This window comes from Mustela putorius, unplaced genomic scaffold (assembly GCF_011764305.1).
Source record: "Mustela putorius furo isolate JIRA1106 unplaced genomic scaffold, ASM1176430v1.1 tig00003899_pilon_pilon_pilon, whole genome shotgun sequence".
NCBI lineage: Eukaryota > Metazoa > Chordata > Mammalia > Carnivora > Mustelidae > Mustela > Mustela putorius.
In genome coordinates this window covers 2100075-2125867 of record NW_025422048.1, presented here as the reverse complement: position 1 = coordinate 2125867, position 25793 = coordinate 2100075, and the positions used below count along the sequence as shown (strand labels likewise).

Below are 25793 nucleotides of genomic sequence, written 5' to 3'. Positions count from 1 at the left end.
CCGGCTGGTGCGCTTCCTTCCTCCTGCCCTATTAGCCTCCATGCAGGAGTCCCCGGGTACTCTGCTCAGCAGCAGGCTGGGGGTAGGGAGCTCCGACACAACCCAGCCACGCAGCCACCGCTCTGGCAGGCCTCCGAAGGGCCCCCTACTCCTGGAGGGCTGCTGGGAATCCTTGGAGCGGCAGCACAAGCCCGCCCCTGCTGGAGGAAAGCAAGCTGTCTGTGTACTGTCCTCTGGCCAGACACCGAGACTGAGAATCAGGATGTCCTCCATCGTGAGACCTGGCCACAGGAGGCTGCTTCATAAAATATTTGATCATTCCAGCTATTGGCTGCCCGAGTGTTGGCCTGGGTCTAAACGTAGACATTAGGCCAAGTACCTTCAGAAAGGATTGGGTGAGGGTCACACCCAGTATGGGGGGGGGGGGTCAAACTCCCTGACTTTTGGCATCCCTGGCCCCTTCACGCTCCATGCTATATCCAGCCTGTGGTCTCACTCCGCTCATCTCTTTTTCCGGGCCTTTCTCTCACCCAGTGATGGGGAGCCAAGGTTCCATGGGAGAAAGGAGTCTCCTTCCTGCCAGGCCAGCTGTCTTCTGGGAGACTGCCTAACAGTGCCCAGTGGAATGATCAGAACTGATGATGAACTTGATCTTACCCGTCTTAGGAACAAGTTGCTGAGCGACAGGGGACTTTTCATCATTTTACCTCTTCCCTCATGACCGGATGGGAGCACTTACATTTTTGCTGAAGTGATTATGGGCTGTCCCTCTATTAGGGCTCCCTGCTTTGGAGCCCCGTGAAAGTTCTCAGAGAGAATTTTACTCAAATGTGGCCTGAAGTTGGCCTTGATACCTTCGTGTAGATGTCATTTGCCACATCTGTATTTGATCACTCGCTTGACTATGTGGGCAACCCTCTTGTCCTAACCCACTGCTTCCTCAGTCAAGCCCTGAGTTACAGTTAAAGGGTCAACCCAGAGTTGAGCTGTGGGCTCGGGTTCCAAAAGACAGAACTGCATGTGACTCCTGCTGGCCAAGGATGGGGCCCACAAAAAGTTGGTATGCATAGGGAAAACAGCCGGGCTCCCTCTCAGCCCTCTGGGTTACAGATTGTCAAAACTCACCTCTGGGGAAGAAGTCCTGCCCCTTGCTCTTCTGTCTGTGGTGTGCCCGCTCGTGCTTGCTCACCATGGCCAGTACCTGGCACACACACATTCAGACAAGCCCCAACACCTGTGTCCTTTGGCTGTGGCTCCTTCACGTGTGAAGCTAAGGGGTTTTGTTCCTCTTCCCTTCCACTTTGCCTAGGAGGTCTCTGCCTGGTGTCCAGCACTCCCCCAGTCCCCAGGCAGCCACTTTTTCAGATTGTCTTCTGTCTTCTTTCACACAGGCCCTTGGCACAAAGATCCCAGGCCACAGTCCCCAGGGCTGGGGTGGGCCGGTGGGACCAAGGGCCGGGCTGCATACATTCGCAGGCCCAGCAGCCTTGCCCCCTTGTTAGTGTTCGCCCAATTGTCTGGAAGAAGCCAGCCTGTCCCATTGTACGGGGGGCAGAGGTGGAACAGGACATGTCAGTTTTGGGGCAGCCTGGCAAGGCTCCAGGGAGGGTGACACTTGGGGGCCAGAGACAGCCACCAGGGCACATGCTGTGCTGTCTGACTGAGGTGGGCTCTGTTTCTCTACGCTTTCTTCCTCTCCTATGGTTCCCTTTCCTTCCAGGCTAGTGCGAAATGCAGACATTTTTAGTGCAGCGCGGCGGAGACTGGGACCAGGCTGTGTTCTTCAGCCAAGGAGCCGTGGCACTTGAAGGCTCCTCTGGGAGATGCTGCCTGGGCTGGGGCTTGAGGCCATTTGGCAAGGACGTAGCCACAAAGACACCAAAGCCTGCTTGAGAAAAGAGGCGTGTACGACATGGAAAATCAAGCAGGGTGGCAATTCCAGAACGTTTTCTCTAAATTAGTCTTCTCATCTTGGAGGCAGAGCGCGCCCCGTCCTTGTGGGGTGATGGGATGCCCCTCCTCCTGCCGCTTCTCTCGCCATCTCTGTCTCCCGTGCATCAGCCAAGCCACTGGGCTCCCTCCCTCCTGCTGATCCGCCCGCATCAGCTCCACCTCCGCTCCCTGACCACACCAGGCTGGCTGTGGCCCGGGGAGAGCAAGCTCCTTCTCTCTATCTAATCAGGGCCAGAGGCCCCTTCCTGGGAGGTTGCGGGAAAGCCTTTGAGAGGCTTCAGCAGTAGGGAGGAAGGTACATCTGGAGGCCATCTCTGTCAGGAAGGGCCTGTCCCCATCTCCCCCACTCCTTCTTGCTAAGGAGGCCCCCCCCCGGTGGTCCCAGTGAGCATCTGCAGGCACTGGGAGCGTAGAGAGAAGGCTGCCAAGGGCCAAGAGGGAGGGCTGGAGGCCGTCTGGTGTCTGAGGTGGCCTGGACTGCTCAGGGGATGTGGACCTGGTCCTGAGCTGCCTTGGGACAGGCTGGTGTGGTCTGACTGCGGCACCTTGCTTGGAGTTGGCACAAGGAGTTGCTCTATGAGGGAAAGCAAGGGTGAAAAGTGGCAGATAAGCCACTGTTCCTAAGCAGGGCAAGATGGCAGGTCCTACGGTACCGGGAGACTTCTCCATATCAAGGTCGAAACAGGAGCTGTAGTACTAGAAGCGTACACAGACTGGCTGTCCTGACTAGAAATGCACTCACAAGGGCCATTTAGGAGATGACAACAGCCACTAGCATTGTAACGCCCAAACTATGGGATGGAAAAGAGCTGGCACCACATTCTAGGCAACGACACATGCTCTGGCTTAGATGTATCCTACCAGTATGAGACCCAATGAGTAGATCCATGTGCTTGGTGGCTTGACACCACTTTACAGATGAGAAAATGGAGGCCCAGACAGTAGGACGATGCCACAGCCATGTGAAGCCACTTAGGGATGAGAAGCAAAGATGTGAGCTGTCAGGCCAGCTGGCCCTTCTGGATGGCAGGTATCATATGCCCGGGGGGCCTAGCAGGGTTTGAAAGAAGCCCAAGTACCCAGAAGAAGAGGAAAACTGGAAGTGGGTGTGGGGACCTGCCTGTTCTCCCTCCTATGTGAGCTATGGGCCAAGAGGACCCAGGATCCTAGAGGAGGTCATGTGTGTGCCTTCAGGTGACAAGGCTCGGCTCAGAGCCGCACAGAGGGTCCCTATAGGCCCAGGGCACACCGCCCCTACCCAGGATGTCTACCCTGAGGGAGGGAGAGAACTCCCCGCTGCATCCGTGACTCTCCTCACTTCCCAGTCCTTCCTCAGCACTGCTCACGTGGCATCAGCTTTTGAGATCCATCATTGGCTATCCAAGCGGTCCCAGCTCCCATGTCACTTGCTTAAACCACTGTTTGTTTAGTCTTTATCACACAGGCAATGCACATTCATTATAGGAAAAGTAGAATACACAGAAGAGCAAAGTATTTTGGTATATATCCATTCAGGTGTTTCTTTCCCTGTGCACTGTAATGGACTTTCTTTAAAGATCTTATTTATTTATTTATTTATTTATTTATTTATTTATTTAGAGTGTGGGGAGAGGAAGAGGGAGAGGGAGAGACAGAATCTCAAGCAGACTCCACTCTGAGCCTGGCGCCCGATGTAGGGTTCAGTCTCACAACCCTAAGATCATGACCTGAGCTGAAACCGAGAATCGGACGCTTAATCGACTAAGCCACGCAGTCGCTCCCTACATGTCTTTTTTTTTTTTTAAGCTTCTTTCACTTATTGATATAAGGAAACATGAAGGCATGTTAAATATCATTATATGTCAGTATCATTTGTAATGACTACCTAGTATTTGCTTGAATGATGAATGGATCAGAATATATTTAAACATGACTGTTGCGAATTTGTATTATTGCCTGATTTTCACTATTTTACTCAACGCTGGGATGCCACCCCTCTAGTATACTTTATTCTGCTTACTCATTTGTGTCCTTAGGAGAGATTGTTGTGATGGAGAGCTGAAGGACCAGTGGTCTTACCCTGCTAAGGTATTCAATACATATAGAGATGTATCCTATGAAAAGATGTGTCCATTGACCCATGCACCAACAGTGCATGAGAGATGCCTGTCTGTAGTGAGGGTTTTTCTGACTGTCCATTGATTGGGGATGAAGGGGATGGTAGGTCTGGGAGGAGTGTTGGGTTAGTCAGAAGAATGGCTCCTGCCAGCTTCCAGTGCTGGTATTCAGTGCAGGGTGTGTGTTGGCGTGTGAGGTGGGGTGCCTCGGCTCTGCCCTTGCTGAGGCCGGTAGAGGGAGCAGGTCTAGTCTGGGGACAGATGAAAGGGGTCCAGGGCTGTGTGGGGAGGGGGAAGGTGGGAGTGGTGAGGTGAGGGAAAAACCAGCTCTGTAGCTGGGACATGAATTCAAACCTCATGTGTCCATCTGTCCATTTTAAAGGCTCCTTGGTCCAAGGAGCTGCCTTCTTCAGTCCCATGGGAAGACTCATTTCCTCCCTCTTTCAGTTTTATTGTCCTATCAAAGAAGGACATTTGACTTCTGAGATGCAACACCAGCCCCGCTCTTTGCATGGTGAAGTGGGAGCAATAAGCCTTGAGTCTTCTGATTGGGGTCTTAGCTGTAAAGATGGGACCCGAAGCAACTCCACTCCGCCTTGCTGTGGACTCTTACACATGTCTCTGTCCCTTTGGCCAGTGAGTTTCTGTGGGCCCTCTGTCTCTGTCATCCTGCATGTGTGTACATGTGTCCTAATTTTGGAGGTGCCTGGTTTGTTCTGATTTGGGCAGAAAACTTCTAGGCAATGTGGGCCACAGGTTTGTCAAGGGGAAACTGAGAACTTCCTGAAGGAACCTAAAGAATCAGCAGTAGGAGGCCCTGAGCTGGGGCCCAGAGAAGGTGAGGGACTTGCTCAGGGTCTCACAGTCAGTCAGAGGCACCAGCACACTGAGGGGCTGAGATCCCAGGTGGCAACTCTGTCTGTGTGTCCTGCCCAGTAGGGTTACTCCACGGGCTGCTGGGATGGGAGAGTTGGACCTCTGAGGTCCAAGGATCACCTCTGGAATGAGTTCTGCTCAGCAGAACTCTGACGTGGCAACTTTGGTCAGGGGCTGGGCAGTGGGGCTGCCATTCACTGTGATGAGGTGCCATTCCTGGCACGCAGCAGGCTTGGGCCTCCTGGACTGCTCATCCAGTGTGGTTTATGGGAAAGCCAGCTCTTGCTGATGCGGCAAATTTGGTTTGCTCTTGGCCCTTGCCTTACCTATTTTAGTGCGCCCCTGACCTCTAAGGAAACACGTCGAGGGCTTGCCAGCTGGCAGCAGGGTCCGGCCTCTCTGGGCCTGGCCCTGGTGAGGCCCAGAGGGTGGCAGACTCCTAAGAGGAGAGAGTCCCGGCTTCAGGGCTCTTCTGGCAGAGCCACAGCCCCTCCTTCTCATCATGCCCGCTTGCAACTGTGCAACTGTGGCAGGTCCAGCTGTGCCAACTGTGGCAGGCTGGGGCAGGGATTAAACTCTCCCTGAAGCACAGCGCTAGTCCCTGCCTGGAGAGGCAGCTTCCTCACCCCAGCCCGTCCTGGGGCAAAGACCTTCATGGTGCTGTGAAGGCCTCAGAGAGCGACCACCGTGGTCCACCCCTCACTGGCCACATGAGGGAAGCAACGGCGAGAGGGCAGAGAAGAGGCAAGGAGGGAAGCAGGGCGCGAATACAGAGAGGAAGAGAAAGAAAGCAGCACACTCTCAGGTTGGGCTTGTGCTGGTTGAAGACCACCGAGAGTCCTCTCGCCCAGCGAGGACAGGCTGACAGTCCCTGCTGCTTGGCTCCTGTCCAGCTGCCCTGAGATCTTCGCTGTGCCAGGTGGTGCCAGGCATTTGCAGAAACATTCTGCGTTCATAGCAGTACTGAAGGGTAGACTTTTTTTTTTACAAATGAGGGCACTGAGGCCGACTGGAGAGAGGAAGCAGCTCCGGGCAGACCTGACAGGGTCACTCCCTGACCTCTGCTCACCACGCAGAGCTCCGTCAGCTCTTGCTTCCCAGGGCCAAAAGGAGTCTGGACGGCCCTGGTGTGTCAGGGACCGCATGATGAAGTGACAGACTGTGTGCTTGCCTTTGCCCCCAGGAGCCCAGTCGAATCAGCCGAGACGACGGGATCTGCAGAGCAAGCACCATGAGTATCTCAGCTCTCGGAGGCGGCGCTAAAGGTGAGAGCAGCAGACTGGGGGAACTGGGAGGGAGGCCTCACGGTTCCGGGGCTGGGCTCCTCTTCTGAGGCTGCCTGGCCTCGCCTCTTCCAGGGAAGCCCCTCCCACCTGGCGAGGAGGAACGCAACAATGTCCTCAAGCAGATGAAGGTTCGAACCACGCTCAAGGGGGACAAGAGCTGGATCACCAAGCAGGACGACTCGGAGGGCAACTCGGAGGGCCGCACCCTGTAAGCCGGCAAACGTGGGCTGGGCTGGGGCCTGTCAGCATCCAGGGCTGCTGAGGGACTCCGACCACGCCGACCCCGGCCTGGCCCTGTGGCCACAGGCCGGCTGGGGAGGGCGGAGCAGGGGAAAGCAATCCCGCTGAGGCCAGACCTGAGCGAAGTCACAGGGCGGGAAAGCCCTGGCTGCTGCGTGGGCGTGTCCATGCAGGCCTGCGGCAGGCGGAGGCAGGCCAGGGCAGGTGAAGGTGAGGTGCGGATGGTGGGCCAGGTTACTGACGTAACAGGCAGCCTCTGGGATGGTCGGGCGCCCCCTTTTCACAACTCCTGTTTCCTCAGAGAGCTGCCCTCTGGTCGGAGTCGTGCCACATCCTTTTCATCAGCTGGGGAAGGCCCGAAGGCCAGGTAAGAGGGGGCGCCCAGATGGCTGGTGGGGGGGACCTCATGCTGCAGTCTTCAGGGGAGAAGGAGGAGCCCAAGCTCGGAAGAGATGTCAGAGCCATTTCAACTCCACAGGAAGGACAGGCTCTTCTGCTCTCTTTCCTTTTGGGAGAGGGAATGCAGGAGTCACTGGGTTCAGGTGCCTGGCCTTACTGTGTGACCTTGAAGCTGGCTGCCTCATGGGCCTCCATGGTTCTGGCTGTCTACCGGACACTGAGAAGCCCCCGTAGGCGGTGAGACAACATCTCTCAGGGGATCAGGCAGCTGAGAGTCACACATGACTCTCTCCCATCTGGAGCCCAGATTGCTGAGGACACTTGGTAATCAGCACGTGAGAGGAGATGCACACATTTGGTCCCGAGTCCCAGGGCTGCCCCTGATAACTATGGACTTGCCCATCACCCCTGTTCACTGAGTCGGTAACCACAGAGGACACAGCTCTCCCTTCAGGGAACTGACATCTTAGCAGGGAACACAGGCATGACCCAAGGAGAGAGAAGACTATAAAAGAGAATTATGAATTGTGACCGCTGCCATCGGCAAGGTTGGTGAAGGCCTGAGGACGGTTCGAAGACGGTCTCCTCACTGGGGCACTTGCTCACTTTGGGGGGTGCAGGTCTCGCCCAGGGCTTCTGTTTGGAGGTCTATTTGGAAAGCATATCCTGGGACTATGATTCAGGGCCTAGAGCAGGGGTACCTGAAAGTCTATTAAACTTTGGCTCTCGTTCTCTCCAAGGCATGGGTATTTCAACCAAAAATGTACGTGTGGCTACGTGGGGGACAAATGACCTTTCTTTCTCAGGTCCCACCCCAAGTGTCCTTGCAACTTTGTCACTTCCAGGAGGCTGTCCCTACCGAGGACAGGGTCTGTGCCGCCCTTCCCCCCTGCTTGCATGGGGTTCCCCTAGACCCACTGCCCCCCCCCCTGCTCCAACACTAAGGCTCCTCTGCCGAATCCTTGTCCTCTGTCCCTGCCTCTCGGTTGCTCCCACGGAGGAGGCACCCAGCACGCGCGCTGCTTGTTTTCCAGTCGCGCCCTCCAACCCCAGACTAGCATCCAGACTGTGATGTGGGCATCTCAGGGGCTGGAGGAGGGAAGCCCCAAGGAGCAGGAAGGGAGGGGCATCTGGCTTCAGTTCTACCCCTGGGGCCCTCACGAGCCTCCCCAAAGGAGGCTGCGCAGAGATGTCAGGCCAAGGACTGTGGCCTCTGGCCATGGAGCCTCCAGTTCTGACAATAGAGGGTGAGCGGGCTCTGTCAGCACTCCCAAATGACCTCTTTCTCATGGGATTGTTGGGCCCTGGCAAGCCAGGGAAAAGTTGGAGTTTGGAGGGGAGCCCTCTTCAGGAAACGCTCAGCCATGAAATACACCTTCACTTGGTGTGAGCCAGGACCGTTCTGGGCCAGTTCTGGAAGAATCAGCCATAAGTACCTTTCCCGCGGGAGCATGAGAAATGGGCAGAGCGGAACAGGCACCCTGGCGTGGGTGAACGGGTGGCTGCCCCTCGTGCTGTCCTCACTCTGACCGCACTGGGACACCCAGTGGCCAATCCACTCTGCTTTCTCTGGGTGCAGGACAAAGTAGGGCATCTTTGCTTCACCTCATACCTTCCTTTCCCTTGGCAGGCCTCCAAGCACAAGGGCTCCCACTGGCTATATCATCCGGTAGGTGACCACAGGACCCTGCCCACTTCCCCATGCCTGCCCGCACTACTCCCTGGCTTCTCACAGGGACTCACTGGACTTCTTCTGGCCTTTCTTTTAGGGGAGTGTTCACCAGGCCCATAGACAGCTCGTGCCAGCCCCAGCAGCACTACCCCAAGGCCAACGGAGCTCCAAAAAGGTGTGTGTCCATGGGGTGAGGGCGTATGCCAAGCACATGGCACAGAGATGATTCTTCCTCTCAGTAAGAGGGGGCGGGCAGGAGGGCTGGTAGGTTGCAGTTCTCTACCTCCATGGGTCAGGGCCCTGGGTAGCAGTGCTGGGACAGAAAGGCTCCAGGTGGATGTGTGGTCCAGTCTGACACTTGGGTTCCCCAGCAGCCATGCCTCTGGGAGATCCTGGGCCACCACCTGACTGGCCCTAGTCGCCGGGGCAGAGACACAGAGAGGAGCCTTGACTTGCTGGCTGACTGCACTGAGCTGTGTACTTTCGTCTGCCTTCTTCCTGGCAGACTGAGGTGACACGTCGTCAAAGCACCCCAGTGTCAAGGTGAACCTGGACTCCGTCAGAGAGGCAGGGCTAAGGGGCTTGGGCCTACCTATGGCCGGAGGGCTGCCCTGCTCAGGGTGGTGAGAGAAAAGAGGAAAGGCCCCTAACCACATGTCTCCTGGGCCATGTGGGCAGATTTGGAAGCAAGACGGGACCTGGGAGTGGGCACATGGAAACTTCTTTCCTCTCCAGTGCAACCGGTCTGCTCAGAGCCACTCCTGCTGGACCTCTCCGCCCGTCCTCCTCTGGCTATAAGATGACCACTGAGGATTACAAGAAGCTGTAAGTATGTAACTGCAGACCTAGCTCGGCTTCCCAAACGCCAAACACCGGGTCTGCTGAGGGCAGCTGGTTGCTCGCGTCTCCGCATGGCCCCTGACATCGCTGCCGGCTGCCACTGTGACCTGGAGCTTACCAACAGAGTGACAAACCCCAGAAAGCTGGACAGCTGTACACATTGCACTTCCGATCGGAGGCAAAGCAAGGACTGTAAAGAAGCTTACTGAAGGGACCAGTGGGTCTGCGGAAGGGGTCATGGCTCATGGCTGTGGCCGCTGCTGGTTGGCTCTGTATTCTGGACATGCCTCTGCACCCCTCTGGAGTTCAGGCTAGGCTGGACTGGGGCCTGATGACCCCAAGCATGCTCATGGTCCTGGAAGCCTATCAGTTATTGGCATTTTGTGCAGAAATCTGAGTGGCTTCTTGGATATAAATCTTCTGGGCTCCCCTTCTGGCCCCTGTCAAAGAAGCCCCCCACAATGTGCCCAGGGAGGGGGGATTGTGGACAAATTTCTCTAAGAAATTTCTCCAGAAATCTCTCTGGAGAAGGAGATGTGAGAGTTGAGAGGCTTAAGCTGGGTCTTGAGGGATGGTTAGGGCTGGCCCGAGGAGAGAGAAGAGCATGGGCAGAGGTGGGGGAGGAGGGGCCACAACCGACCGTCACCTCCGCCCCTCCCCTCCCCCAGGGCACCCTACAACGTTCGGCGTAGCTCAGCCTCGGGGGCCGCTGAAGAGGAGGAGATACCCTTCTCATCTGATGAGCAGAAACGGAGGTAACGGTGCCCACCCGACATCCCACGGGCAGGGCAGAGGCCCAAGTTTGCGTGGACCAGTGACCTAGGAATTGCGCCAGTTGAGGCGACGAAATGCACAGCATGTACGGGATCATACTGGAGAAGTGGCTGACCAGCAGCAGGTGTCATTTACTGAGTCCCAGAACCACCGACTCAGGGCTGGGCCAGCTCAGAAAACCCTCTTATGAACCTTTTATGGAGCAAAACCTAGGAGATGAGGGTCTGTGAGAAGCCTCCACTGTGGGCAGACAGGCTGGAGGGAGGAAGGTGCTTTGGGAGTTTATATCAATTTGTTAGAAAGGGTCCTGCGCAAATTGGACCAAAATAGGCCCTGCCCCTGGGAGGTCTCTACAGTCACGAAAGCTCCCTGTGCCTCAGTTTCCTCATCTGTAAATTCTGGGAGCAGGTGCTAATTTGGCTATGCTGGCACAGTGAGTCTAACCCTAACCCTGTGCCCCCCCAGGTCGGAGGCTGCAAGCAGTGTGGTGAGGAAGACGGCTCCCCGCGAGCACTCCTATGTTCTGTCAGCAGCCAAGAAGAGCACCAGGTTAGTCACACAGCGGGAGACACGGCGGGGCCTGGCTCTGGGCCGGCCCAGGTACCGACCGGCTTCCCTCCCCTTAGGGCTCCAGGGTTCCTTTGGCTAGGGAGGGGTTGGTTGAGAGAACCCTCCTATCCAGACCTTCTGGGATTCTCGATGTACTTTCTGGAAAATGGAGAGGGCCGGCTCCTGCCAGCAGGACTAGTGACAGAGACCAGGTCCCTGTAAAGCAGAGTGGTCATGATGTCACCTGTCCACGGGCTCTGTCCAACACGTTGCCTTTTCTGCTCGCTTTTCAGCAGCCCTCCCCAGGAGATGCAGGCCCCGTTCATTGCGAAGAGGTAAATGCCAGCAAGGGAAGACTTGGAAGCTTCTGGCTGGCTGCAGAGAAGGTCTCCTGCCAGCCGGGGTGGAGTATGAGCTCTGTGGAAGGCAGGCCTAGAGTGGGAAGTTGTGAGGGGCTGGTGGCTTCTGTCGAAAGGCCCGGTGAGCAACTAGGTGGCTGCGGTGGCACTTGGGGGCTTCAACGGCCAGTTCTGTGTAAGCAGGATCTGGCCAGCAGAATGTAGCTTGTGGCTGGAAACTTCCATTTGCTAACAGGGCTAGGGCCCTGACCCCTAACAGAGTCATAGAGTTTCCAAGGGCCTCTGAAGTTTTGAAGCCAGGGATAGGCTGGACAATGCCGTGGCAGGAGGGCTTATTGGGCTGGGGTCCAGAGGTTTGTCACTGGGAGCCTCTGCCTGGCCAGGCCCTTGGAAGTGACAGTGATGCTGGAGATGGGGCCTACAGGGTGAACAGGGCTCACAGGGAATGATCGGGATGTTACGTCACAGGCTTCTTTCCCAGCTTCTGGTGACCACAGGCAACCCTTGACGTTCTCAGGTTCAAGGCAGACATGAATTTTGGAGGCACACTATTCAGCTGAGCACACCACAGGGGACAAGCAGTGCATCTGTTTCTCTTCTTGTCCCCAGGGTTGAGGTGGTGGATGAGGACAGGCCTTCTGAGAAGAGCCAAGACCCACCTGCTCTAGCAAGTTTCCCTCCTGGCCCAAGCAGGTAATGAACCACTCATCTCTGCCTGGGGCTGGGGGCTTGCCGGCTTGCCTTGCCCGTGTCACGGTGGGACTTCTGCTGGGTCGCCACCTTGCAGGGCCTCAGGGTCAGTGTCCCCATGTGCCCAGTGACAAGATGGGCACAGAAATCAGTAAGAGCCTGTGTGGTTGGATGCTCTAGGGCTGAATGGAGCACAACAGCCTGATGTCCAGGGACAGCATATCACTCTTGTCTGTTCGATGCTTATCTGTGTTAACTTAACCTAATGGCAGCCACAACATCTTAGAAAAAAGCACGAGCTTTAGGGTTTGACAGGGTCTACCATCATGGTCTTAGCCCTGTCATTCTTGGGCTTGTTTAGACCTCTATTGTAAGTTGTCCAAGTTCAACCTGCCAACCGTGCCCACCGCCTCCTCTGGAGAAGGAGGCTCCACAGTCCCCAGCCCCGCTCACAGCTGCCTTCTCTGACAGCCCCGCTGGAGGTGGAGCTGAGTGCATGCTGAGTCTGCCCAGCCCTGCAGGGAGCTGGGAGCCCAGGTGGGTGCTGTGTGCTGGCTCTGGCCTGTGAGCCAGTCATATGGGAGGGTCTGGGACTGGAACGCCAGGGCAAGAGCAGGCTGAGCACTGGGGATGTCACTACAGAGGGGGCCCTGATTTGCTCTGATTTCTGAGCGTCTGCGCACATGACGGTGCTCACTTGTCCAGAAACAGAGAGCAAGCAATAGTTCCTTGTACTTTGCAGTGAACTGAGCCGAGTCCACTTGCCGGCAAGCCCCTACTCCCCTCCCCAGTTCAAGTCCCACAGCCATCTGTGTGTGTCCACCTGCCGTAGACAGACCGTGGGGGCGAGCAGCGCTGCAGACCTTCTGTGCCCGGAGGGAGCTGAGGTCACCGCCTAGCAGCGGCTCCTCCGCTTCACTCCCTTCCTCTCCGGATACTCCTTTGCTTTTCTGTTTTTTGGTGTTTTTTTTTTAAAAAAGATTTTATGTATTTATTGGACAGAGAGATGGTGGGACAGGGAACACAAGCAGGGGGAGTGGGGGAGGGGGAAGCAGGTTCTCCACTGAGCAGGGAGCCCCATGCAGGGCTAGATCCCAGGACCCTGGGATCATGACATGAGTTGAAGGCAGACCCTTAATGACCGAGCCACCCAGGTGCCCCGATACTCCCTTGTTTGTGTGAACTCTCATCCGTAAGAACTTTTAAACAAGTGGAAGATTTGAGAGCTCTTCACAAGGCAGCATTGATGGGACTTGGGGGCTGTCTTGGTTTGCTAGGGCTGCCAGAACAAAGTAGCACAGATTGTGGGGGACTTAAAGAACAGAAATATCTTGTCTCCTGGTTCTGGAGGCTGGAAGTCCAAAATCAAGGTGTAAGCAGGGTTGGTTCTTTCTGAGGCCTGGGAGGGAGGCCTGTCCTTGGTCTGTAGATCGCCACCTCTGCCTGTGTGTCTTCACGGGCTCCTCCCTGTGTGTGTCTGTGTTCTGATCTCCTCTCCTCATAAGGACATCGATCAGTTTAGATCAGGGGCCTGTCCTACTCCCGAAGAACCTCATCTTAACAAATACCATCTGCAATGACCCTGTTTCCAAATAAGGCTCCAATCTAAGGCACTAGAGGTTAGAACTTCAACATATAAATTTGGAAGTGGGCATAATTCATCCCCAAACAGTGTACATCTCTGATTTCTCCTTATTTGTGTTTTGTGTAAAAGAAAAAAAAAAAAAAAAAAAAAGCAATGAATGGTTTCATTGACACCGGTAGCAAAGTCCCCCAAACTGGTGGCTTGAACAACAGAAATATTCTGTGTCACAGTTCTGGGGGCCAGAAGTCGAAGATCAAACTTGCCTGTGAGGCCCCAGGGGGAGGAAGGAGGCAACAGGGGCTGGTCAGGGTCAGGTTAGGGTCAGGGAGGCTCCGTGTGATGCTACCCTCAGATTCTGCAGTCGCAAAATGTCTGCAATCCCCGACAGCTTCCCCGCGAGCTGCTGGCTGGTCCTGGGTTGTCTTCCCCGCGAGCTGCTGGCTGGTCCTGGGTTGTCTTCCCCGCGAGCTGCTGGCTGGTCCTGGGTTGTCTTCCCCGCGAGCTGCTGGCTGGTCCTGGGTTGTCTTCCTGCTGCGTCAGGAAGGTCCTGCACTGGTCGGGTCAGGCAGCTGCCATCAGCTTCGCTCTGCCTGGTTATTTGAAAATTCCAGGCCTGGATGTGGCCTTGAAGGAACCACGCCCTGTGGGGAGCAGTGACTTAACCAAATCCTGGGTTCTGTAACACTTCAGAACAAGCTGGCTTATGGCAGAGTGGGGCAGGAGAACATCACAGCCTTGTCCCCAGCTATGGCCCTGCTGAGGCTGCCGCAGTAAGTTCCTAGGAGGGAAGGCCTTGTTTTAGGTGCCAAAGCCTTCAGGGACTTCAGGGAGGGCTGAAACTTTGGGACCTGCAGGCTGTGTCCTTGGGGCTGTCCAGCTGTCACTTTCCTTCCATCAGATACCAGACCTGCCCAGCATCCCAAAGGCCTCTCAGCTCCAAGTTCATCTGAACTCCTTGTTTCTAGCTACCCCGTCTACCTCCCCCTGCTCAACCATGGAAGGGGTCTTCCCTCTGTGCACCCTGGGGCTTGATTTCTTGAGTTCATCTTGTCTGGAGGGCCTGGGTGCCCTGGACGCGGCGAGCGGCCACCCGCTGCTGTGCCCGCTGTGCCATGCACAGTTCGAGCGCCCCTGCCTGTCTCCATTATTCCAGAGAAAGTGGCTGCTGTCCCCATCACAGCACTAGTCAAGATTCCTTGGCTTTCTGCCTCACCGGATCATGGCAGGGCCTGTAGGCTGTGCCCCAGCGTGCTGCCCGGCAGACAAACTGGAGAACAGTAACAGCACAGCTTCCGGCACAAGGCTTTGTACTTTAACCCCCTGTGCCTCCGCGTCCTCGTGTATACGACAGTGAGTAGTGATACCAACCTCGTGAGGCTGCCCCAAGTTCTAAATGCCACAAGCAGCTGGGGCCCCACTAGATGAGTGCCCGTGACCTCCAGCGGTTCTCAGCCTAGCTGAGGACCTAAGACTGAACTAGAGCGATCTCTGGCTGAAGCTCTGGTAGGGGGGTGGGGCTGAGGCTATTGTAACCAATTACCATGAACAACAGAAACTTATCCTCTCACAGCTCCGGAGGCCAGGGGTCCTAAACCAAGGTGTCAGTATGGCTGTATGTTTCCTGCAAAGGCTCTGGAGGAGAATCTGTTCCAGACCTTTCTCTTAGCCTCCGGTATTGCTGGCAATCCTTGTTGGTTCTTAATTTGTAGGTGTCCATTCTCACCTGGCTGTATTCCTTCCATGTGTCTGAGTACAAATGTCCCAGTCGTATCGGATTAGGACTCACTGTTTTCCAGTATGATCTTACCTTAACGTAATTACATCTGCAGGGGCCCAATTTCCAAATAAAGGCACATTCTCAGATACCGGAGAGGACTTCAGCACATTTTTTAGGAGCAACAATACAACCCATAACAGCCTCCCTGGAAGGGGTGCCCTTTGAGTGGGGTCTTCAGGAAGGAATTGCTCAAGGGGATGACAAAGAAGGAGGCTTGGACAGGCTTGGGTCATACTTTGTTCCTCTTTCCTCTCTGACATGACAACCCCGGTGAACAAGTATGTTTTTATTTGCCTATGATGTTCTCAAGTGGGGTGTGTCCCAGCCACGTGCTTTATGCTGTCATCATTGCTATCATGGGAGGACAAAGAGATCAGAGCTGCCCTTGTGCACCAGGTACCCTGTCCCTGGAAGCCCTTCCATTTCCCTCATGTCATCTCTAGTGTGCTAGGTGTCAGCCAAGTCCCAGGAGGGACATAAACAAGCAGCCCACTGACCCAGTCCTCTTAAGGCCTCCTTGTTTAGGTTGGAGCTAGACGTCAGAATCAACTCTAAGGTGACTTTCAAAGGAGAGCAGCCAAGTCACCCTAGTTGACCCGAAGTGAAGACCATCTGCCTCCCAGCCCTCTCCCTGGCAGCCTCTGCCTCTTCCTCCCCCACCTCTAGCTCACAGGCACCTGGTCACTTGCGTTCAGGCCCCAAGTCCCTGATATCCTACACCCACCAGCTCACACTCCAAATTCGGTCTGTAGGTTTCCAGAGAATCTGGTTGGGGATCAGTCCTCATCAGTCCATGTATACAGAATTCCCACTGGCCTCACAAATAGCCATTTTGGACTTTCCAGAGGGACCACATCCAGGGATCACCTCCGCAAGTGGATAGCAGCATCATGGCAGCAGCTACAGACAGAGCATTGGAGCTGGGTGGTCGCACTGCCGCCCAGAAGGCCCTTTGCTGTGCCTCAGGGGGTCTGGGCTTGTGGGTGGGAGATTGGTAAACGGGTGTTTGTTTCACTCTCCTTCCTCTGGGGCCTGGAGGTCAGTGGCCCACACTCAGCTGTAGCACCAAGAAAACTTAAGGCCAAAGAGGAGACAAAGAGGAGAAAAAAGGCAATGGGTCTGGGTGTCCCACGGCATTAGCCAGGAAGCTCCTGAGGGAGAATGCCCTGGGACCCCTGGCACAGTTGGGAAACAGGAAGGCTTGTCTTACCAGCAACTCCCTGGCTCTCTTCCTTGGCTGCAGTACAAGAGGCGAGGAGATTGCCCGCCTGCAGATCTTGACACCTGGAGCAGGACTCCGCCTGATGGCCCCAGACCTGGAGGGAATGAGGTATGGGGGCCCTGCTGGGCTCCTTCCGTGGCATTTTAGAGGTGGGGTCAGTAGGGAAGGGATACAAATGGTCAGGGCAAGGGGCTGGTTGGTGAGAGACATGGTCAACCTGGGTCCCCTACCCCCATCTCATTCTTTCCACCCCAGGGGTGACTGCCCCCTGGCCAGAAATGTTAACCATCTGATGTACACGGTGCTGGGGAAGGTGAGTGACAGGGGGACCACAACCAGCAGGGATCACAGAGGGCCTAGTCCTTGCCCTGAGATAGGAGGGAGAGAGTCATGCAACAGGCAGGCAGGAGGGAGCGCTGGGCGGGCGGGGGGCGGGGGAGCCGGCAGGGTTTGCTAGGGGCTGGGACCCAGGGAAGATGGGGTGGGGGCAAGGGGAGATCTGAGCAGGGAGGTGCCAGTTCTCTCTGAAGGGACAAGTGACAGGTGGGATCCGTCTTCTATTCATTTAGCTATTCAGTCAGCTACCGTTTACTGAGTTCCTGATGCACACCTGACCCCCGAGTCCCTGCCTCATGAAGCCCAGAGTCTGGGGAGGGAGGCCAGAGTGTTTGCCCACTAGAGCAGTAGGAGCTCCAAGTAGGGGCCCGTCACCAGCTAGAGGTGGGGATGGTTAAGGGAAGGCTCCCTTGGAGAAGTGGCATCCAAGATGAGGCCTGATGGATCTCTAGTTCCCTTTACTCTCTGACTCCTCCTCCACATCCCCACCCCAGTCAGGCACTGAGTCCTACCCATTTTACTTTAGGGATGTTTCCTCTTATTCTTCTATTGCCCCATCCCTAGACTCTCCACATCTCTACCTGCGTGAGATTTCTAAAAGGCAGAAGTAGTTAAGCCAGCACACTGGGGAAAATCCTGCCAGTGCACAGTTGTCCACTCATAGATCATTGTTCCCCAAGAACTCTGAGCACCTGCAGTTAAGTGTTCCATACATTCCCTTTGGACCAGAACAGAAATTCAGGAGTGTTTGTTACTGGGATGATTTCTTTAATAAGGCGATATCGAAAGCTGCTTCATTGATTTCCCTAAGGTGACCAATCTCTGAGAAACAAGGGCAAAATGACCCCAAGGGATGTAGGAGGAAGTCGGGCCGCCTCCAGTGAACATCCCTGGTGTGTCTCCTGTCTTCAGAGCCCACAAGGCTTCTGGTACTTTGTCTGGGAACGGCGAAGCTACAACAACCCATTGATCTCCCACTTGTCAATGGGATAATCAAACTGGGGGAAGAAGAAAGAGGGAAAGCTAGAAGTCACCAAGCCCTACCTTGCCCCAGCAGCCTAGCAGGTGTCCCCATGCAGGATGTAAACGCAGTCACTGTGTCCATTTAATAGATGTGGAAATTGAGACCCTGAATGGTCAAGTAGCGTGCTCAAGGTAGCATGGCCAAGAACAGGCAGATTCAGGACTCCCACTGAGGCTGCTTGACTCCTGCTCTATGCCTTTCCATGGTGGAGCATGGGCATGGGCATGGAAAGGGATGCTGAGAAGACCCAAGTCTCAGGGCAGAAGAGGAGAAAAGGTGAAGGAGACTGGGAAGGGAGGAAGGGAGGTAGGGGCTGGTGTCAAAGACTTAGGACAGACAGACGGAGGAAGCAAGCCAGAGGTGTCCCACTAGGTCAGAGAGAACAGAGGGAGGTTGAATTAGGAGGTTAGGAGCAGTCTTAACATCATAGAGAATTACAGTCCAGAACTCTGCAACCAAGGTTCTGGACTAATTTGAACCATTTGGGTTCGAATCCTAGCTCTTCCCCTTGTTACCTGAGGAACTTGGGGCACATTGCTTGGGCTCTCTGTGCCCTCATTCACTCATCTAGAAAGTAGACATGGACAAATACAGTGTGCATATCCTGGGGTTTACCTGGAGGATTAATGCATGCAGAATCATGAGAATGGAGTCTGACCTTCAGTCAACAGTCACTATTACTAATGAGAATTTGAGAATTGGCCAGTCCCACAATATCAAGTTTTTTTCTAAAGATTTTATTTATTGACAGAAAGAGAGATCACAAGTAGGCAGAGAGGCAGGCAGAGAAGTGGGGAGGGGAGCAGGCTCCCTGCTGAGCAGAGAGCCCGATGTGGGCCTCGATCCCAGGACCCTGAGATCATGACCTGAGCCCAAGGCAGAGGCTTAACCCACTGAGCCACCCAGGTGCCCCACAATATCAAATTTTGAGTTCCTTGGAGACAGTTGGCATTTAGGGATGAGCTAACTGCCTTCATCTGAGTGTGGGTGGCTACTGGGTGGTTGACTTATGTTTCTTTCCTCCATAGTTCTTCCCCAGGCTCCAAAGACAAAGAGGCCCCCAGCCCTAGAGAGGCCAAGAGAGACTTGGTTGGTGAGGAGGCCCGCAAGAGCCCCAGTCTAGACCCTGAAAGGTAATTTGGTGTAGGGACGTAGAGCCCATGTAGCCTTTGGTCTAAGGTCAATGGGTAGAGCTAGGACCAGGACTGTCCAGTTCCCCACTGTGTCCCCAGTGTCTGAGGCAGTGCAGGTCCTCAGTGAATATTTGTTGAAAGAATAAATGAAGGAATGCATGAGGCCTGGAGAAGGGCAGGCCCCTCCCTCAGGGAGCCAGTTGCAGAGCTGGACAAATCTATAGGCCAGACCACCCCCACCCCAGCTCTTGGCCTATCTTCACTGTGGCTTTGTCCCCACTGAAAGCAGTCCTGCTGATGGCCAGGGCAAACAAGGCTGCCAAGTGATCAGTAAGGTAGTCAGTGACTGAAGAGTACATGGGCCTCAACAGAACATCTAGCATGGACTTCCAGGATGACCTATGGCTAAAGGGAGACATGGTAGAGGCTGGCAAAGATGGGAGGCAGAGCTAGTTGGGGACGGTGAGTCTAGAAGGGGTGGTTGTGCCCAGCCATCCTGTGACCATCTCATTGAGTTGTCCTCTAAGACAGACCAGGGAAGCCTGGGTGTGGTGAGCAGTGGCTGAGGGTTAGACATTTCTTCAATGAAATGCTAGTAGCCAGCAATGGATAAGAGCCACAACCTTGCCTGCCTGCCACCATTTTCTCAATGTGGAGTTCTGGACCCCCAGTGGAGACTCAGCCATGGAAACAAGGGAAGGGAATCCGGATGTCTTGCGGATCTTGTTTCTGCCCTGGGCTCTGTGGTTTATTAGTGACCCCAAATGTCTTGCCCCTTGTTCTGTTAGTCATTGATCCCTCCATTGTGCCAGCCTCCTCCTGAGTTGTCACTTTGTTCTGTTTTTGTTTTTGTTTTTGTTTTTTGGCTCCACTCTTGCTCCCAGTCCATCAGGTTTGGAAGAAAAGCAGAAATACTTGCTAATGTCAGGTTGGCTCTAGTTAGAGCAGCACAGGGTGGCAGCCGAGAGCCAGGGTTTCTAGTCCTTGAGGCTTGCTCTCAAGACATCTTAGTTATATTAGATCAAAACCTAATCAGAGTCAGCAAATGGTTCTCTTCCCAAAACAGGTCAAGTGCACAGTCAAGTGATGGCAATGTGGGATCCAGAGCCATGGGCTTCCTACCTGAAGTCTTGACAGGAGCAGACATTGGCTCTGAGAGAGGAAGGTAAGCTGCCTGGGGGAGACAGATGGCCCCAACTTATTGATTCTCTCATGTCTTTGGTGACAAGCCAGGGTCAAGCTGCCAGAACTGCTGGGGTTGCTCAGACTGGGCCCCGTTATTTCCCATAGTCCTTTATAGCTTGCTTCTCCAGCTGCTGCCACCACATCCTTTGTCCCTGGGCTTTCCACTTAAGGGAATTGCCCATGCTTGAGTTTTGTTCTGTCTACCTTCTGCCATTGGCTCTCAAGATCCTCCAGAGCAGACACAAGGGCTCCCTTGCAGCTGGAGGCCCAGCTCCTTCTTGGGCAGGCCTCAGGAGGTAGGATGAACGTGTGGGGAATGAATGAAGGGACAAACTAAACAAAATAATGACCAAATGATGGTCATTTGTTTCTTCTTGGCTGAGCTCTGAGGGCTAAAGCTGAAGAAGGTCCTTCACCGCTGCTTTCTCCATCCCCTTCCAGAAGCTCCATATCTCCTTTTCCTGCCCTACCCGCCTTTCCTGGCCAGTTATGCTTTGTGGTTCCGTGAGAGGAAAAGCAGTAGCCCCTCTGAGAAGACAGGCATGTCTGCCTGGGCTCAAATTCCTAGACCTGGGTGGAGTCAGGAGCTGCTTTCTCAGGTGATTCAGGAAATGGCAAGGTCCCACCTGTCCCCAAGTGATTTCAAGCCAAGCATGAGTCATCCTTGGAGACAAAGGATGGGAATGCTGATGTTGGCCCAGTTTGTTCAATTCCAAGTTGTGCTAGCTCCCTTATGGTTCAGAGCAAATGAACAAAGAGGAATGACAAAGCCAGGATCTGCCCTACCACTGTGCTTCAGCAGTTGCAAGGAAAGATTGCTGTGCTGGGGCCTTGGCTCTTTGAGGTGCCACTAGTGGGGAGGGCTCTCTGAGAGCCCAGTACTTACAGACTGCATCACTGTGTGCTGGCCAGCATGGTTGTGTTATTAAATGAATTTGCTCGTTGCTGTTGTAGACTTCTGCTTCATGTTTGAATATTCATCTAGATCACCCTTCTTACTTACACACCTTCATAAAATGAAATCTTTGCATTCTGCTTTCATTTTCCTTAAAGTGAAGCCAAATATCAAGTTACCTTACAAAATATCTGAAGAATCGTCTAGACTTTTATGCCTTTTAACCTTTCAAGATTCAAGAGTTTTTTATGTTGTTTTACCTATCTTTATTTTGACTATGATTTTTAAGAAACTTCCTGTTATTATATTTCCAAGGAAAATGTTGTTTCTTTTTTTAAGATTTTATTTTTAAGTGATCTCTACACCTAATGTGGGGCTTGAACTTACAACCATGAGATAAGAGTTGTATGTTCTACCAACTAAGCCAGCCAGGCACTCCAGAAAATGTTCTTTCTTTCTTTTCATTTAAAGATTTCATTTATTTATTTGTCGGGGGGGGGGTGTGTGTGCATGCATACAAGCAAGGGAAGTGGCAGGCAGAGGGAGAAACAGGCTCCCTGCTGAGTGAGGAGCCTGATGTGGGACTCGATCCCAGGACCCTGGGATCATGACCTAAGCTGAAGGCAGATGCTTAACCCACTGAGCCACCCAGGCATCCCAGAAAATGTTATTTCTTATGCAGAAAAGAACCACTCCTTTTCCATTCACTTTTCTCCCCCATTCACTTTTATGAATAATTGAATTTAGTAATTATGGTTGTAAGTACAACTGGGATAAATGGATTTGAGAACAAACATGAGTGTAGCCTTGCATAGGTGTGAGGTGAGCTGTGACTGCTCAGCATGCTGTGAGCATCGATCTGCCGGATTTACAGAGGCAAAGAATGCAACCTACCTCTGGGAAGACTGGGCAATTTAGCAACCCACTCACTCAGTATGTAACAAGCTGATGGATACAGATGGACTGCAAAGGGATGCTGCTTCTATAAGTGGCCCCAGGCCCCAGTAATAATAACAGAAGCAATTTAGCACATGATATGGATTAGGCATTATTCTAAGTACTTGGCATATATTAATTCATGTATTATTCTTGGAAAACTTATGAGGCAAAAACTTATCCCCATTTCACTGATGACCAAACTGAGGTCCAGAGGAGTCCAGTGATATGCCTAAGATCACACAGCTGGGAGGTAGCAAAGTGCTGATTTGAATGTAGGCAATATACTGCCCCAGTGTCAGGCAGCTGTGGTCTCTAAGTGAGTATTATGCCCTGAGCATCTATTTGAACAGCCCTTCAGCTCTCATCATCTATTGGAGATGGAAGCCATTGTTTGGAGAGGGAATAGACATACAGACACAAAGTCCTGAACCGAGACCAAGTTTGGACTACTTCATAGACTCTGCTTAGCTGCTGGCTTCCCCCCATTTCCTGAATGATCAGGATGTATGTGTGTAGTGCCAACTCTCAGCCTTGTAAGCCTAGTACCTACTCACAAGGATCCAAGCTGAGGTAGCAGAAGGGATGGCACTGGGAGACAGAGCTAAGGAAGAGACCATCCTGTAGGGACTGAAGCTCAACCCAGCAAGCAGAAGTCAGGAGGAGGAATCCCAGGGACAGTCAACCAGTACTAGGAGGCTCAGTACTCAGCAAATGGAAGTGGTTGAGGAGGGCATATGGGTCCCGGGGTGCTAAGGGGCAATGGGAAGGGGTTGTGCATCCCTACACAGCAGGCTTTTGCCCTATTTCATCTATCAGTCCACCAGTAGGAGTGGCTAGTTTGCTGTGTGTGTGTGTGTGTGGAACATTCACTAAGGAGCAATCTTCCTGTACTCCCACACAGCCCCAGGAGATGTAGGTCAGGCAAGGATACTGGAACCCCAAACCAAGAGCTGATCAGGAGCAGTGCTTGATCTTGAACTCAGGTGCTAAGGGTTAGAGAGATGCCATTCTTTACTGCCAGATATTGCTCCCCCTTTCCTGTGAGAAGACAGCTGGGAAGGGACTCCATTCTCCTTTGGTCTGAGGCCTCAGTAGGCATGTGTGCTTTCTCCTGCAGTTCCAGTACTACTCTGGCCTCTGCTGGACCAGCTGATCAGAAGAGTGACAGTCCAGCCAACCTGGAGGACAGAGAGGCACACCTGAAGGGGTAAGGCATCCGGCAACAGTGCTGAGCTTCTTAGGTAGAGAGAGCAAGTCAGGTATGTGTCAGCCTTTGGTCTGGAGGGTGAGGCCAGCAAGTCCAGTGAGCATGTGGCAGGAGCTGAAGCCCCAGCTAGAGTCCTCTGGCCTCTGCCTCTGGGGCCACAAAGGTTTTCACTACATCTTGTTGCCTCCAGCCAGGAAGTGTTCCATAATCAGGAAGTCACCCACTCTTTCAATCAACAGTCACTGAAATGGCACCTACCCTGTGCTGGAGGCTGGAGAAAACAGATATGGCTGAAGGGAGGCAAAGCCTGGCCCACAGTGCAACTATACATTATGTGGAAGCAGGGAAATGGGGGACAGCTTCATGGGTTAGGTGGCTTTTGGGCCAAATATTGAAAGGTGAATAGAGGTCTTTCAAGCAAAGGAAACAGGATATGCAAAGGATTCCAAACAGCCGGCTATTTCCTGGGCACTATATGTAGTTGAGTGTGGCTAGTACTGAGGGTCCTTGTCAGGGACTGGTGGAATAGAAGGGGCTGATTGGCATTTAATACCAGATATTGTTAATGATCACAACCACCATTTAACTTTGGGTCACCTACTGTGTGCACAGTCCTCAACTCACTGTGTCTTATACAGTGCTCCCCACAATCCTGTGAGGTTTGTACATAATTAGAAGGAAGAACAAAGGTCTGGATCCTAGGTATCTGTGCCCCCTGGGAAGAACAGTGCTCTGAAAGAAATAGTCAGGGTGCTGATACAGAGTGGTGGCAGTGAAGAAGTTTATTACTTACATGGGGTAACTTGGGCAAGTTCCTGTAAAGAGGAAAGGGAACCAATTCTAGGAATATGAAGGAGAAAAGAGTTGCAGATAAAGAACTGCAGACAAACCTTGCAGTGGAATACACTAGAGTGGCTGGAGCCTATCCAATGACAGGGACCATAGATAGAGCAGGGATTTGGTAAGCTATCAGGCATGAAGCCCTATTATGTGTTTTTTTTGGGTTCAAATTGTGTTGACAGTTAACACAGTGAACACAGTAACTGACGCCTATAGTGTGCTCTGGTGGATGCTTTACAATATTTCCAGCAATTCCACAAAATGAATAACCTAGGAAAACTGAGGCAGAGAAAGGTTAAGTAACTTGTCTAAGGGCTTACAAGTGGCAAAGCAGAGTTCCAGTGCAAGAGCCTCTAAAAACAACACTTCAGGAATAACTTCAAGAAGTTATTTTATGAAATCTGTTGTGTGAAACAGATTTTCAAGATACAGAACTAGTAAGTGTTAGGTAGTTAAAGTGTAAAGCACCCTGTCTGCGTCATCTCATCCAATTTTCCCCAGACTTGGGGCAGGATCTCTCTTTTTATTGTGCAATATGACAACAGAGAAAATTCTGGCTGCACTTGAGAATCACCAGGAAAGTTTAAAAAAACAAAACAAAACAAAACTTTCTGAGCCCTATGCAGAGGTTTAGATTTAATTGGTTTTTAAAAGATTTTATGTATTTATTTGAGAGGGAATGAGAGGGGAGAGGGTCAGAGGGAGAAGCATACTCTCCGCTGGGCACGGAGCTCCAGGGTGCAGTCAGTCTCAGGACTCCAGGATCGTGACCTGAGCTGAAGACAGTTGCTTAACCAACTGAGGTATCTAGGCGCCCCTAGCTTTAATTGTTGTATGGTGGCTTACAGCACCCAAATCTTAAAAATCCTACAGTTTATTTTCATGTGCAGTCTGGGCTGAAAATCATTGCCGGCTTCGCGCGTGTTCTTCTGATTGGCGCGTGCCCACCATAGTGGAGGACGACACCGTCTTGTGTGCGCCTGCGCGGCGGGGCGAGCGCGCCGCATTTGTGTGCGCCTGCGCGCACCGCCATTTCCTGCATGGGGTGCTCGGGTCGCAGTGCCTATCGGGAAATGCGACCATCCCGAAAGCGAAATGGCTGTCCAAGGCTGCGAAGGCCCCGGTGCAGCTTGTCCTTCTGCCGTGCTGGTTGCGGGCGCTAGATGGCGCGCGAGGATCAGAAATGGGCCGGGTGCTCCGTCGGGGCCGCCGCGGGCCTGGAGGAAGCCGGCGGCGTCACCGGCCTTGGGGTTGTCGCAGGCCCCTCGGACCCCGTGTGGGCCAGGGCCGTACTCCAGGCAGAGGCGGCAGAAAGCGGGCGGGCTGCGTGCCCGCAAGGAACCGAAAGGGGCTCCTGTGGCCCCAGCCTGTTTGCCGGGGTGCCTTGGTTGTCTCCGGCCACTGATCTTCAGAGCTGTCTGGAGGCAGGCTGTGTGGACACACGGGAGGGCAGCCAATCCTCCATCCATGAGGGACCACCTGGGCGGATCTGTCTGTAGGGCTCTGGGGTTCTGGCAGCTTAATTTCCAAGAATTGTGTGGGGAAGAGTGTTGGAGTTGGGCAAGGAGATCCTGCAGAAGCTCTACCACTTATTCGCTATGTGGCCTTGGGTGTGTTTCTCCAAGTTCATTCTGCTCACTGCGGGACAGGCCGGTAAGTGGACAGGCAAGATGTTAGCGTAAGGAAAGTGACTTTATCCAGAAAGCCAGCAAACCAAGGAGATGGAGGACTGTTATCTAACGAACTGTCTCTCTTGGCATAAAATTTGAGCTTCTAAAAAAAGTCAAAAGAAAGTTAGCTGAAGGGCAAGGAGGGGTGGAATTAAAAGGTAACTAGCATCCGTAGGCATCCCAGTGCAAGGTTGTGTAATTTCTATGTACTTGGTCAGTTTATCTTTGTTCACAGGAATCTGGTCA

The 25793-nt window shown here is 53.4% G+C and overlaps 1 protein-coding gene across 3 annotated transcripts in view; it reads left to right on the top strand.

Annotated features, from left to right (window-relative positions):
* The window catches only part of ZNF185 (zinc finger protein 185 with LIM domain), a 53366-nt gene that overhangs the window by 4950 nt on the left and 22623 nt on the right, over nt 1-25793 (top strand). The window contains exons 2-15 of one of the 3 annotated variants that reach the window (XM_004776660.3): nt 6109-6190; nt 6284-6419; nt 6753-6818; nt 8481-8519; nt 8620-8697; nt 9258-9347; nt 10031-10117; nt 10602-10685; nt 10979-11020; nt 11654-11737; nt 16340-16426; nt 18707-18811; nt 19878-19976; nt 22948-23037. In XM_004776660.3, coding sequence (XP_004776717.1) covers nt 6157-6190; nt 6284-6419; nt 6753-6818; nt 8481-8519; nt 8620-8697; nt 9258-9347; nt 10031-10117; nt 10602-10685; nt 10979-11020; nt 11654-11737; nt 16340-16426; nt 18707-18811; nt 19878-19976; nt 22948-23037 — 1121 coding nt within the window. In that variant the 5' untranslated portion in view covers nt 6109-6156. The remainder of the gene's footprint in view (nt 1-6108; nt 6191-6283; nt 6420-6752; nt 6819-8480; nt 8520-8619; nt 8698-9257; nt 9348-10030; nt 10118-10601; nt 10686-10978; nt 11021-11653; nt 11738-16339; nt 16427-18706; nt 18812-19877; nt 19977-22947; nt 23038-25793) is intronic. The other 2 variants (XM_004776662.3, XM_004776663.3) reach the window with 2 other exon arrangements.